This window comes from Rhinolophus ferrumequinum, chromosome 20, assembly GCF_004115265.2.
Source record: "Rhinolophus ferrumequinum isolate MPI-CBG mRhiFer1 chromosome 20, mRhiFer1_v1.p, whole genome shotgun sequence".
NCBI classification, from domain to species: Eukaryota; Metazoa; Chordata; class Mammalia; order Chiroptera; family Rhinolophidae; genus Rhinolophus; species Rhinolophus ferrumequinum.
The window spans coordinates 57,096,994-57,110,747 of NC_046303.1; the positions used below are offsets into that span (position 1 = coordinate 57,096,994).

Consider the following 13,754-nt stretch of genomic DNA (forward strand, 5'->3'; position numbering starts at 1 on the left):
AGTATCTTAAAACATATTAAACACATAAGCTCTGTGTCAAGATTTTTAACATCCAAGAATATATCACTTAATTCAAAATGTTCCAACAATTATGAGTTATTTAAGTTGGAAAGAAAAACAAGCAAACAAAACATCATTGTTGGATCCCCCACTACAGGTAGGAAACAAGCCAGCCAATGGAATCTTACTCCCTATGTAGTAGGACGCTACATGATGAGATGTTTTCAGTGACTGACTCATTGTACCCACTTTTTCATGAGTCAATTTCAATCTATGCTTAACATAGTCCTAACTAGGGACCATTGATTACAACCAATTATTGGAAAATTGCCATGTTACTAAAACTGTTACTAATAGTCTCAAAGTTTTCTTATCAGTGTCATATTGGTTATGGCCAATGTAGGAGAAGATAAAAGGCACTTGAATTACTTGGAGGGGTGGAGAAAAGCCTGGCAGCAATTTAGTGATACCAGTTAACTTGGTCCTGGCACAGAGAATGAGGGAGATAATCCTCCTCCCCTTTGCAGAGCAGAAGGAGTAGGTCTCTGTGAGAGATTTGCCTTAGAGATTAGGAAGAAGAGGTTGTCAAATGTTAGAATCACTGTCTAAGAAGACAGTAGTCTTTACCCAGGGTTGTTTACAAACAAGACAGATCCTCATCTGTCTCCCATGGTTCAGAGGTGAAGGGAGAATGATGAAATTGCTTCTCCCAGCAGAAAACCTATAGTGTGAACTAGAACACTTGTGAATGCCCGGAGGACATGTGGCCACAAAGTAATTGCAGGTGGGGAATCAACTATCCACCTGCTGTATCCAAGAAGCAGCTGTTGTGAGTCTTTAACAATAACACCCTTTAGATATAATGAATACAGGTTTATATTAGCCTCTTTCTTATATAACTTTGCATCTCTGTTTTTTCTTTCTGCACCATCTACTACTAACTTATCATGTCTTTTTGTATTTTATCTATTTTTAATAGCCACCTTAACCTTTTCTGGAAAAAGAAGGAGCATAATTGAATAAAATAAATTATATTAAAGTTTTGAGGGTCTTTTTAATGCCAGGATCATGCCAGGTCCAGGGGGGTAGAAAGAGCAGAAAACACTGGCCTCAAGGTCTTCACAGCTTAGGGATGAATTTGGACAGGTCAACTTCAATAGCACAATAAAAGTCCTTGCAGGGAAATAGGACTCCTGTGGGATCATGGAGCAGAAAAGCCCACACTCCTGGGAAAGAGAAAGGATGCAAAGAGAGGTCACAACAGAGTTGGTGGTAGAGTAAAATCTCAAAATGCAAATCCTGCAAATATGAATGGCAGGATGTGGGCAAACACAGGGTGGGGCTAGGGGAGTGTGATCTTCAAGGAACAGCTTTGAGGCTGCCCTTCTTGTTCCAGGCAAACGTCACTATTCCAATCTAGTGATTACTGACAAAAGTCTTCCTTGATCATGTGGCCAGTGATCACTGGTGTAATTTGACAAATAGTTTCAGTAGAAGTTGGACGGTTTCCAGGGAATTCTGATAAAAATACCACAGCAAAAGTATCTTCAACAAAAGAAAAGCACGCTTTAATGTTTTCTGAGGCCCTGACTGACAATATGGATAAAAATTTCTCTCTCATCCTTCTCAACATCAATGCAAAAATTTCCTACTCAAGCACAAACCTTACAAATAAAGGGAGACCCCCTGGGGAAAAAAAAAAAAACAAGAAGAATTGGTTTCATAGGTCACCATTACAAATACACCAGACTGTTTAATGCTTGCAATTTCGATTTTGTAAAGAAACATGGAGTGGAGGGGAGGCGCATGACTAGGAACAATTTATAAGTTCACTTCAGAATGAACTTAAGTGTGAGGGCTCTGGGGATAATGTGAGAGGACCCTTGGCCAATGAGTGAGCCTGCCCAACTGCCCAGGACCAACATTTCAGTGAGGCTTTCTTACTAAAACAGTACTAGTAGTATTTTAGTAGTAGATTTTTGTTTATTGAGCACTCACTATGCTAAATTTGTCTTATCTCATTAAATTCTGACAATAACCCAGATCAGGAAACTGCGGTCTAGAAAGATTAAGTGAATTGTCTAGGAAGTCACAGCTTGGAAGCTGGTTATTGCTGCAGTGACTTGAATATGGTTTGGTCTAATTCATAATTATATGCTTGACTGTGTCATTTAATTCCAAGTAGCTTTTAATCTCCATAATAATACTGTAAGATATTATCACTCCTCAGAAAGTATGTGCAAATTGAAGAAATGTGCTCTAACAGCAGCCTTTATTTTTTTGGAGATTTTACAAAGGCCTTGGACAAATCATCCAGTAAGTAGTCAGGTTACTGAGATCTTCCCCAAACTGCCCAGAAGTGCCAGGCTACTGTGAGATGAGTGGGCTGTCCATGCTTCCTGCACTCAAGACTTTACTGTGTTCTAGTTTCCAGGCAACACCATGGTCCATCTGTTTTCATACTGTCACAGTGACAAGAATTTTTTTAAAAAATAAGACATATGGTACCATATGAGATACTTGCTTTTCTTCCTATAGGAATCCCATGGTTACCACCAGTGAGGCCAGAGGAATTCCTGACAAGAAACTCAAATAATGAACAAAAAGGACATTAGGACTGAAACTCAGAATGAAAACATTGGGTTTTATTCGGTTAATGGACTTTTTACAAGTGCCTTGGTCTTGGAAGATGGAAAAAGTACAGGCATAAATTACTGCTAACTAGACTTAGTAATCTAAAGAGTAGGTAGTGCTGGGGTCTGGTCCTCATGGTTTGTAAACAAAAACTCAGTAACTTGCATTTGATTGATATGTGTAATAAGTTCCAGTCCCTGGGATCTAAACTGCAAGATTCAACACATTTTTAGGCCTTGACCATCATTGTTACCCTAAATAAGGATAAAATTGGATCCAATTGAATTGATTCTGGAGAACTCAAGAGATGGCACTCTGTCTGGGGGCAGTCACACCTTCAGGACCGTCTGCATACGTGCAGGCTTTCTAATACCAGCAGGCTGGAGGGAGCTGGGAGAGGTGGGCTCCAGTAGAGCTGCAAATACACTTGAGGAGCTCACATTTTCCTTCGTGCCTTCTCTGTGTGAACCCTGAGCCACAGCGTGTTTCTGGGGGAAGAGTTTCTGGAGGAAGACGTTCTTGCATTTCAGATCTTCCTAGGGGGCTGCTCACTCTCAGCTCCTTTCTCCGAGCACATCCTTCCTTTCCTGTAAAGACGGTGACCTTGAGGCTGGCATCTTCTGCCCCTGCTGATTGTCTGTTTGCCTCCACAGAATCTGTACCAGAACAGGTTTTTAGGCCTGGCTGCCATGGCATCTCCATCTAGAAACTCCCAGAACCGACGCCGCTGCAAGGAGCCGCTCCGCCACAGCTACAACCCTGGCCAGTTCCACAGCATGGCCATCAGGACTGGCCCCCATGGCACCGTCACCATCCCCCGCTCCACTAGCGACACCGACTTGGTCACCTCAGACAGCCGCTCCACGCTCCTGGTCAGCAGCTGCTATTACTCCATAGGGCACTCGCAGGACCTGGTGATCCACTGGGATATAAAGGAAGAAGTGGATGCTGGGGACTGGATCGGCATGTATCTCATCGGTGAGTAGAACAGCACTTAGCCAGGCTGGGAGTTGGCAGCATGCCGCACGTACAGCTGTCTCAGGAGTGGGAAGGTCAACAAGAATACTGTTCATAATTCACTCTTACGTATACTTTAATATTTCAGTAAACTCTGCAACTTAATTAAAACACACAATTTGCAATTGAATGTGTTATGCACCAAATTCTAACATTGAAGACCACACACTAAGGCTTCCCTAGTCTCTACTCAACAAAAAGAGCCATGAGATAGTAGGGTGAGGTGTGGTTGAACACAAACATCATTACCATTTGCACGTCTATGTGGAGTTAATTTCACTTTTGTTTTCAACATAATCATAGGCCTCTTTCCACCTGCTTTTTCAACATTCCTGCTGCTTTTATCACTGCTTTCACTGTAGATAGTAGAACGCAAGCTCACCACAGGCCAGGGAGCAGTATGGTGACTGAAAGGAAATGAGTGCTGGAGAACATATATATCACAAATTTGAAATTATGAAAATAAAGTTACATGAAAATCGTGTTTCATCTATTTTACATGATAGAATCAGGTATGGTGAAAATTGATGCATTTATACTGCAAATCAGTTAAGTGAAGGTGGGCCACACGAGGTAGGTGTCAAGTTCAACAGAGGCCAGGCCTTCTGTATTCAGTCTGTACAATGAAACAGTTACACATTCAGACATGCAATGCCAGAGTTAACATCATCGAATATCACAAAAGCTAATGATTGTTATGAATATTTTACAGCCGGGACTGTTTTTATGATAAAATACAAGGAATTTTAACTTACTAGCTGTCAGGGAAATATTTTTGGCTCTCTTGAAGGTTTTGTAATCAATCTGCTTAGTGTATTTACAATACACATGTTATTATAAAGATGGAAAAACATAATTTTTGAGATTTTTTTTTTAAACAAACAGTGGTTACTAGCTGAATTGGATTTCCAAACAGGTAAAAATTGAATTTGCTTTAAAAAGAGATCTTGAATAAAAGTGTTTGGATACCATCGATCTAGAACAGAGCTTGCAAAATAACAGCTCACCAAGCATATTTTGTTTGGTTCATATTGTTTTAAATTTGATTAGTTATCAACACTTACAAATGCAGAGATTTCACATTGAAATCCAAATTCCAACCCTCCTTCACAATTTGGCTGACCGAGTTTGTAATTTTACATGACTCTAGTTAGCTGGAGTTAAGCATTATCTCACCCCTTTAGACTGGCCTGTAGCCTTCAGCTTTGCCATCGTCCCCCTTCTACCTATCCCACTTTAATTGTGAATGTTACTTGTTTAGCACCTTAGGCAATTAGGTTTTTGGACTAAGATCTAGTTTTGAATCAGCTCTTCACAGCTGTACATTCCTGCAGTGGTGAGTGTCAAGGCCATTCATTCCCCAGGTTAGGGAACAGCTAGAAGAGGAACACGGGGAGGAAGGAGGTGGGCACCTGAGGGACATTCATTTATGCTGAGGGAATGGATGACTCTGGAGCTCAGCCCTAGATCCAGGCTGGGGTGTAGACTTCGGTGATTGGCACCCTGAAAATAGATAAGGTCACGTGTGGATTGCATGTAGAAAGAGCACCAGAAAGCCCCTGTCAAAGAGAGAGGCAGAGGAGGAGGAACTCAAAAAGGAGATGCAGGATGCAGGAGAGGTAGGACAAAAGCTAGGAGCCCACGTCACAGAAAACAAGAGAAGAAGGAAGGGCAGTCAGCAATATGAAGTGTTATGGAAGTCCATGAATGAACAAAATCTGGTGTTAACATGACATTTTGACTGAGACAGAAATAAACACAGCTCATCATCTTATAATCTTAATTTGACAGTTTCTTTTTCTCATAATAGCTGCACAGTTATCTAACTGTAGAGTTATTTAATGCAAAATGACAACACTTTTGGTGGCATAACATTTCAAAAGTAATTTCCCAATGCAAAATTATCTGTGAATCTTAAAATTTCATAATGTGTAGGAAACTTGTCTGCCAGATTTGCAGTGCCTTGCCAAAGATCAGATCATAGAGCTAGGCTTAAAATTTTAGAGGTGGTGATTTCATCTAATCCGTTATTTCACAATTGAGGAAATGCCAGTTTAGTGGCTCCCAAGACCACACAGCTACCTACCCTGGTGGCAGACCCCATACTGATGACCAGAACACCTTGGCACATTCCAGTGCAACATCAGGTATGGGCCATGCCACATCAGTGGACAACTAAATGTTTATATGAGGCCACTTTTTGATGCTTTCAGCTCTGACCTGTAGAACTCTGTAGGCAAACACTACTTTTCTTCTGCCATAAAAAGTGAAATACATAGAGGGGGATGTGTGGCCCCACTCACTGACACTCTCACCAAGTCATTAATGCTGTCCTAGCCAGGAACCTAGTGATGGGACAATAACATTAGTTTTATCGTTATTATAATTGTGAAATTGCATTTGGTTGCCCTAATTCATGGAGTGGTTCATCAACTAGATGAGAGGGATGAAGGGTTCTCTATCCTGGCAGCATAGAATGGGGAAAGATCATGCGGTTTCAGTCACAGTTTGACCCACCTTAGAATCATACTCTGCCACTGCTCTGCTGTCTGGCCTCAGCCAGGTACTGTCATCAGAGCTCCAGGTTCCTTATCTCCAAATAAATACAACGTTCTTCTCAGGATCATTGAGCAGAGTTGATGAGATGTGTGTTTACAACCTGCTGATCAATAAATTGTGTCCTTTTAAAAGACTTTTATTAAAATATTGCTAACACACAATATTATATTAGTTTCAGGTGCACACCATAGTTATTCAACATTTGTATACCTAAAGAAGTGATCACCATGATGAGTACAGCAAACATCTGACACCATACCATGCTATCACAATAATATCACAATATTATTGACTATATTCCCCATGATGTACATTACATCCCTATGACCTGTTGTTTTATACCTGGAAATTAGAACCTCTTATTCCTCCTCACCTTTTTCACCCCTTTTTAAATTTTTCAATTACAAATGACATTCAGTATTATTTTATATTAATTTCAGGTGTACAGCGTAGTAGATTAGACATTTGTATAATTTAAGAAGTGATCCCCTGACTAGTCTAGGACCCACCTGGCACCCTACGTAGTTATTAGCATATTACTGACTATATTACATATGCTTTACTTTACATCCCCATGACTATTTTGTGACTATGAATTTGTACTTCTTAGTCCTTTCCCCTTTTTCACCTTGCCCCCAAACCCTCCCATCTATCACCCCAACAAATCTAGTACCCATCTGACAACCATACATAGTTATTAAAGTACTATTCACTATATTCGTTATGTTTTACCCTATATCACCAAGACTACTTTGTAACAACCAATTTGTATTTCTTAATCCCTTTCCCTTTTTTACCCATTCCCAACACCCTTTCTATCTGGCAACCATCAGAATGTTCTCTGTATCTATGAGCTTGTTTCTGTTTTGTTTGTTTATTTATTTTGTTTCTTAGATTCCACATATAAGCAAAATCACATTGCATCTGTATTTCTCTGTCTGACATACTCCACTCAGCACAATACCCTACAGGTCCATCCACGCACAAACAGATGGCAATAACCCATTCCCTTCCATGGCCGAGCAATATTCTATTATATATATGTACCACATCCTCTTCATCCATTCATCCATTGATGGACACCCAGACTGCCTCCACATCTTGGCCATTGTAAACATGCTGCAATGAACATATGGATGGATACATTGTTTCACAGTAGCATGTTGGGTTTTTTCAGATAAATACTCAGAAGTCAGATTACTGGGTCCTTCTTTCTCTGTTGTTATAGCCTTGTTTCAAAATCTATTTTGTTTGGCATAAGTATTGCTATGCCAGATTTTCTTTCATGTCCATTTTCATGAAATGTCTTTTCCCCATCCCTTTACTTTCGATCTGGGTGTGTCTTTCAATCTGAAGTGAGTCTCTTGTAGGCAGCATATGTAAGGGTCTTGTTTTTCTTATCTATTCAGCCATCCTATCTTTTGCTTGGAACTTGGAGCATTTAATTAATTTACTTTTAAAGTAATTGTTGATAGATACGTAGTTATTGCCATTTTATTATTCATAGTTTTGATGTGGTTTTGTTTTTGTTTTTCTTTTTTCCTATCTTAAATACGTCCCTCTAATATTCCTTGTAATACTGATTTGGTGGTGATGAACTCCCTTAGCTTGTTCTTGTCTGGGAAGCTCTTTATCTGTCATTTGATTCTATTATTTTTTTCTTTTTTAATTAAAGTTTATTGGCGTGACAATTGTTAGTAAAGGTACATAGATTTCAGGTGTACAATTCTGTATTACATCATCTATAAATCCCATTGTGTGTTCACCACCCAGAGTCAGTTCTCCTTCCATCACCATATATTTTATCCCCTTTACCCTCACCTCCCACCCCCCACCCCCTTTACCCTCTGGTAACCACTAAACTATTGTCTGTGTCTACGAGTTTTTGTTTCTCATTTGTTTGTCTTGTTCTTTTGGTGTTTTGGGTTTATATACCACATATCAGCGAAACCACATGGTTCTCTGCTTTTTCTGTCTGACTTATTTCGCTTAGCAGTATAATCTCAAGATCCATTCATGTTGTCACAAATGGTCCTATTTCATCTTTTCTTATCGCCAAATAGTATTCCATTGTGTGTATATATATATATATATATATATATATATATATATATATATATATATATATAACAACTTCTTTATCCATTCATCTATTGAAGGACATTTTGGTTGTTTCCATGTCTTGACCACCATAAATAAAGCTGCAATGAACTTTGGAGCACACATACCTTTATGGATAAATGTTTTCAGATTTTTTGGGTAGATACCCAGGAGAGGAATTGCTGGGTCATACAGTAATTCTATTCGTAATTTTTTGAGGAACCTCCACACTGCCTTCCATGGCGGCTGCACCAGTCTGCATTCCCACCAACAGTGTATGAGGGTTCCTTTTTCTCCATAGCCTCTCCAACACTTGTTACTATTTCTCTTATTGATGATAGCCATTCTAACTGGGGTTAGGTGATATCTCATTGTGGTTTTTATTTGCATTTCTCTGATGATTAGTGATGTTGAGCATTTCTTCATATGTCTATTTGCCATTTGTATGTCCGCTTTGGAAAAATGTCTCTTCAGGTCCTCTGCCCATTTTTCAGTTGGGCTGTTTTTTTTGTTGTTGAGTTGTATGAGTTCCTTGTATATTTTGGATATTAGCCCCTTATCGGAGACACTGTTTGCAAAAATCTTCTCCCATTCAGTTGGTTGCCTCTTTATTTTGTCGATGGTTTCTTTTGCTGTGCAGAAGCTTTTAAGTTCATTTATTTTAGCTTTTACTTCCCTTGCCTTTGGAGTCAAATTCATAAAATGCTCTTTGAACCCAAGGTCCATAAGTTTAGTATCTATGTTTTCTTCTATGCAGTTTGTTGTTTCAGGTCTTATGCTAAAGTCTTTGATCCATTTTAAATTAATTGTGGTACATGGTGACAGATAGCAGTCCAGTTTCATTCTTTTGCATATGGCTTTCCAATTCTCCCAGCACCATTTATTGAAGAGGCTGTCTTTCCTCCATTGTACGTTTTTAGCTTCTTTGTCAAAAATTATCTGTCCATATTTATGTGGTTCTATTTCTGGGTTCTCAATTCTATTCTATTGGTATATGTGTCTGTTTCTCTGCCAATACCATGCTGTTTTGATTATTGTAGCCCTGTAGTACAAGCTACAGTCAGGGAGTGTGATAACTCCAGTATTGTTCTTTTTTCTTAAGATTGCTTTGGCTATCCGGGGTCTTTTGTGGTTCCAAACAAATCTGATGATTTTTTGTTCTATTTCTTTAAAAAATGCCATTGGGATTTTGATGGGGATTGCATTAAATCTGTATATTGCTTTGGGTAATATGGTCATTTTAACTATGTTGATTCATCCAATCCATGAGCACAGAATGGCTTTCCATTTCTTTGTGTCCCTTCAATTTCTTTTAAAAATGTCTTGTAGTTTTCAGCATATAGGTCTTTCACCCCCTTGGTTAAGTTTATTTCTAGGTATTTTATTCTTTTTGCTGCAATTGCAAAGGAATTTTTTTTTTAATTTATTTTTCTGAGAATTCATTGTTAGTATATAGGAATGCAATGGACTTTTGTACGTTGATTTTGTAGCCGGCAACTTTACTGTATTCATTGATTGTTTCTAATAGCTTTTTGGTGTTGTTCTTTGATTGTGTTTCTGAGTTTATTAAATTGCCTTTCTGTATTTTCTTGCACCTCGTTGAGGTTTTTCAGAACTGCAATCTTGAATTCTCTGTCATTTAAGTCACATATTTCCATATCTTTAAGTTCCTTTTCCGGAGACTTTTCACTTTCTTCCTGAGCTTTCTTGTTGCCTTGGTTATTCATGGCAATTAATGATTTATTATTTGTCTTCTTAGACATCTACAGGAGTGGATTCTGCAACAGGCTGATAGAAAGAGGTCTTTCTTTTGTTTTCCAGTACTTGTTAGAATGCTTTATTTTCTCTCCGACTGCAGCCTTGTTTTCTCTCTCACACTGTTGTGTTATATTTTCTCTGCACTATTCCAGCTTCTCACACAATGGGGTGATTCCCTGGAAGGCAAGCTTCTCTGTTAACAGTTCACCTGTGTCATAGAACACCGCGTCCCTGTGCGGATGTGGAGAGCTTTTGAAGTTCCAAAGGTCTTCCTGCCCCAGATTCAGAGCCCATGTGTTTCAGCAGTTCTGTTTATTCCTGCAGGGATCCGCCCAGATAGGTGGTTCAGGGGCAGGGCTGGTTATGAGAATTGGCCCAGAGCAATGGCAGCGACCACCACCACAGCTAGTACTGCTCCCACAACTCCCTCCCCTTTGCCGGAACTAGTTGGGGTGTGAATCTATGTCTGCGGACCACAGTTGTCAGAACTGCAAATATTCTGTTCTTTTGAGTTGACACTGCTACTCTTCCATTTATAGCACTGGGCAGGTGGGGGTGGGCGAGCTCTGGGAGGGTAAGAAGGGGACGGCTAGTCTCAGTGCCTAAGGGTTCCATTCTCTGTGGCAGTAAGGGCTTAAATTACTAATTTCAGCCTTCTTCCCTCAGTCTTTGCTCCGAGTTCTCTGCCATGAGCGTTGGGTTCAGTCGTGTTATATGCTGTCCCCTCAACCCTGTGGGCCATAAGCAGAGCTCTAGCAGTCGGAGTTCTTCCCTCTCCTGCAGCTATGGTAGTTCCGGGATGCAGCAAGCTCGGAGCACTCTCTCGAGTGCTCCAGGTCTGTGCCCTGCGCCCGCGCAACTCCATCTCCACACTTCTCCCTTCCCTGCTCCCCTGCTCACGCAATTTGCCCTCCTTTAGGTAAATTCAGTAGTGAGCTTCTTCGTCTTTCCTGTCTGCTCTGCAGGGAGTCCTTTGTGGAGTTATAGTTTTTCAATTTGTTGTAAATTCCAGGGGAGATATCCAGAAGTTCACCTCACGCGCGCCATTTTGATGACGTCTTTTTTCCTTGGATTCTGAATGATACCTTTGCCATGTAGGTGCTTGCTTTTTATTACTTTGAGTATTTCGTGCTATTTCCTTCTGGCCTGCAAAGTTTCTGTTGAGAAATCAGCTGAGAGTCTTATGGGAACTCCCTTGTAAGTTAACTAACTCCTTTTCTTTTGCTGCTTTTTAAGATTCTTTGTTGTCTTTAACATTTGGTATTTTAATTTTGATGTGTTCTGGTATGGACCTGTTTGGTTTCATCTTGTTTAGGACTCTCTGAACTTCCTGGGCTTGTATGTCTATTTCCTTTGCCATGTTAAGGAATTTTTCCTTCTTTATTTCTTCAAATCGGTTTTCAATTCCTTGCTCTTTCTCTCTTCTTTGGGTACCCCTATGATGCAAATGTTGGTATACTTGATGTTGTCCCAGAGGTCCCTTAAACTATTCTCTTTTTTTAAATTCTTTTTTTCCTTTTTTGTCCTGATTCGGTGTTTTCTGGTATCTTATCTTCTAATTAGTCGATTTGATCTTTTCCTTCATGTAATCTACTTTTGATTCCCTCTAATGTATTCTTCATTTCAGTTATTGTATTGTTCATTTCTGACTGATTCTTTTTTTATGTTTTCCATCTCCATTTTTATATTTCCTATCTTTTGTTGAAATTCTCCTTGAGATCATTGAGCTTCCTTACAACCAGTGTTTTGAACTCTGCATCTGGTAGATTGCTTGTCTCCATTAAGTTTAGTTCTTTTTCTGGGGCTTTGTTCAGTTCTTTTGTTCGGGGCATATTTGTTTGGCTCCCCATTTTTGCTGCCTCCCTGTGTTTGCTTCTATGTATTAGGTAGGGCTATTATGTCTCCCAGTCTTAGTAGAGTGTCTTTATGTAGTAGGTATCCTGTGGGACCCAGTGGCACAGTCTCCCTGGTCACCTGAGCCAAGTGCTCCAATTATGTCCCTTGTGTGGGTTGTGTGTGTCCTACTGTTGCAGTTCAGCCTTTGTTGCTATCATATGATGAGGGGGGAATTGACCTTCAGGCTGGTTGGTTGTGAGACCTGGCAGTGACTACATTGGAGGAGCTGTGGTACAGGGCCTGACCCTTTCAAGTAGGATTTGTTTTGCAGGGTTCTGTTGCCTGTCCAATCTGCTTTTTGGGTTTTCATCCTCAGAGGTTGCCAGATGGTGTTCAGTCTCAGTCCGAAGCTGGCCACTGGGTTTTCTGGCCCCAGGGTCTCCTGGCATGGGCCACAAAGTAATCCACAGGTTTTTGCCACCCATGCTTGGCTTGGAGGTGACTCAAGCAGTCAAATTATAAACCCATGCTGGCTACTGCTAATGCCAGGCTAGAGGTGGCTTGGCAAGATGTATGAGACATGCCAAGGTCAGATGGTGCTTGACTGGGTTTTCAAAGATTTTATGAAAGTTTGCAGCATAAGCCAAAACAGGCCATTTGTATGGAAAAGCCACTGGAAGTGGCTTGGATGGGTCCACAAGTTGGGTGGGGCAGGGTCTCAGGGAATCACCAGGGCTGGAAAACCAGTATTAGTCAGGTGATGGAGATTGAAATAAGTTGGCTGCTTGTGTCTGCTTGCTGGGAGGAGAAAGGGCTCAACAAAGTAACAATGGATTCTGCCACCTCTTCTGTCTGGAAGAAAGTTGCCCCTCTGGCCCTCGTCCTGTAGATAGACAACTCAATTCCTCTCTGTATGTCTGCAGTGACATTCAAGCTACTGACCCAGCACTGGAGCTCAGAGAATGTGAGTCAGTCAGCAAGTAAGTGGATTCATGGACCCTTTAAGAATAACTACTGGGACCTCAGTCACCCTCTCACTCAGCCATGATCTCCACTGGTTTTCACAGCTAGAAGTTATGGAGAGTTCTCTTCCTACCACTGGAACCCTCAGCTGTAGAGCCTGGTGTAGGGCTGGGGCCACTCACTTCTCTGAGGGGGACCTCTGCAGCTGAAATATCCCTCCTGATTTTCAACTGCCAGTGTATGTATGGGACCAGCCTGTTCTGTGTTTCTGCCCCACTACCAGTCTTTAGGTGACTTCTTATGTATGTTCTCAGTTGTAGGATTTCTGTTGAGCTACACTTCTGGCAATTCTGAATGATGGTTTTTCTGTAGTTTAGTTGTAAATTTTGTGTGGTCATAAGAGGAGGTATATAAAATATTTACATAGTCTACCATCTTGACCAGAAGTCCTAAAACTAGCTTTCTTATTTATAATTTTAATAAATCATATTATTATTATACTATGCTACTGCCTATTGTCCCTATATCATGCTACGATTTGCTCAGTAATTTAAAACATAATGAAACAGGAGCAGTCATGCATTCAAAATTCAACAAATCAAGAGATGTTAACTCAGAGAAAAATTAAAATAAAAAATTCTCTAAAATGGCATCTTTGAAGCAGTCCCATATGCTGGTGTTTGGGGATATGTACTTTCTTTCATGTCTACTAGGTTGCTCTATCTGTGTCAGGTTAGAGATTATGTTCTGTATCAAATTGATTCTTTGGAATTCTTGAGGCTTCTTTGGTGACTTATACCTATTCAATGTTTGTAAATATTCCATGTGTGGTCAAAAAGAACAAGTATTTTTGTTGTGAATAGGGATCTATCTATTTATCAATCGAT

At 40.2% G+C, this 13,754-nt stretch overlaps 1 protein-coding gene across 4 annotated transcripts in view; it reads left to right on the forward strand.

Moving 5' to 3' along the window:
* Positions 1-13,754, forward strand: part of HECW1 (HECT, C2 and WW domain containing E3 ubiquitin protein ligase 1) — a 548,017-nt gene that overhangs the window by 267,070 nt on the left and 267,193 nt on the right. For all 4 annotated transcript variants that reach the window (XM_033088739.1, XM_033088737.1, XM_033088738.1 and 1 more), the window contains one exon: positions 3,288-3,612. In XM_033088739.1, coding sequence (XP_032944630.1) covers positions 3,288-3,612 — 325 coding nt within the window. The remainder of the gene's footprint in view (positions 1-3,287; positions 3,613-13,754) is intronic.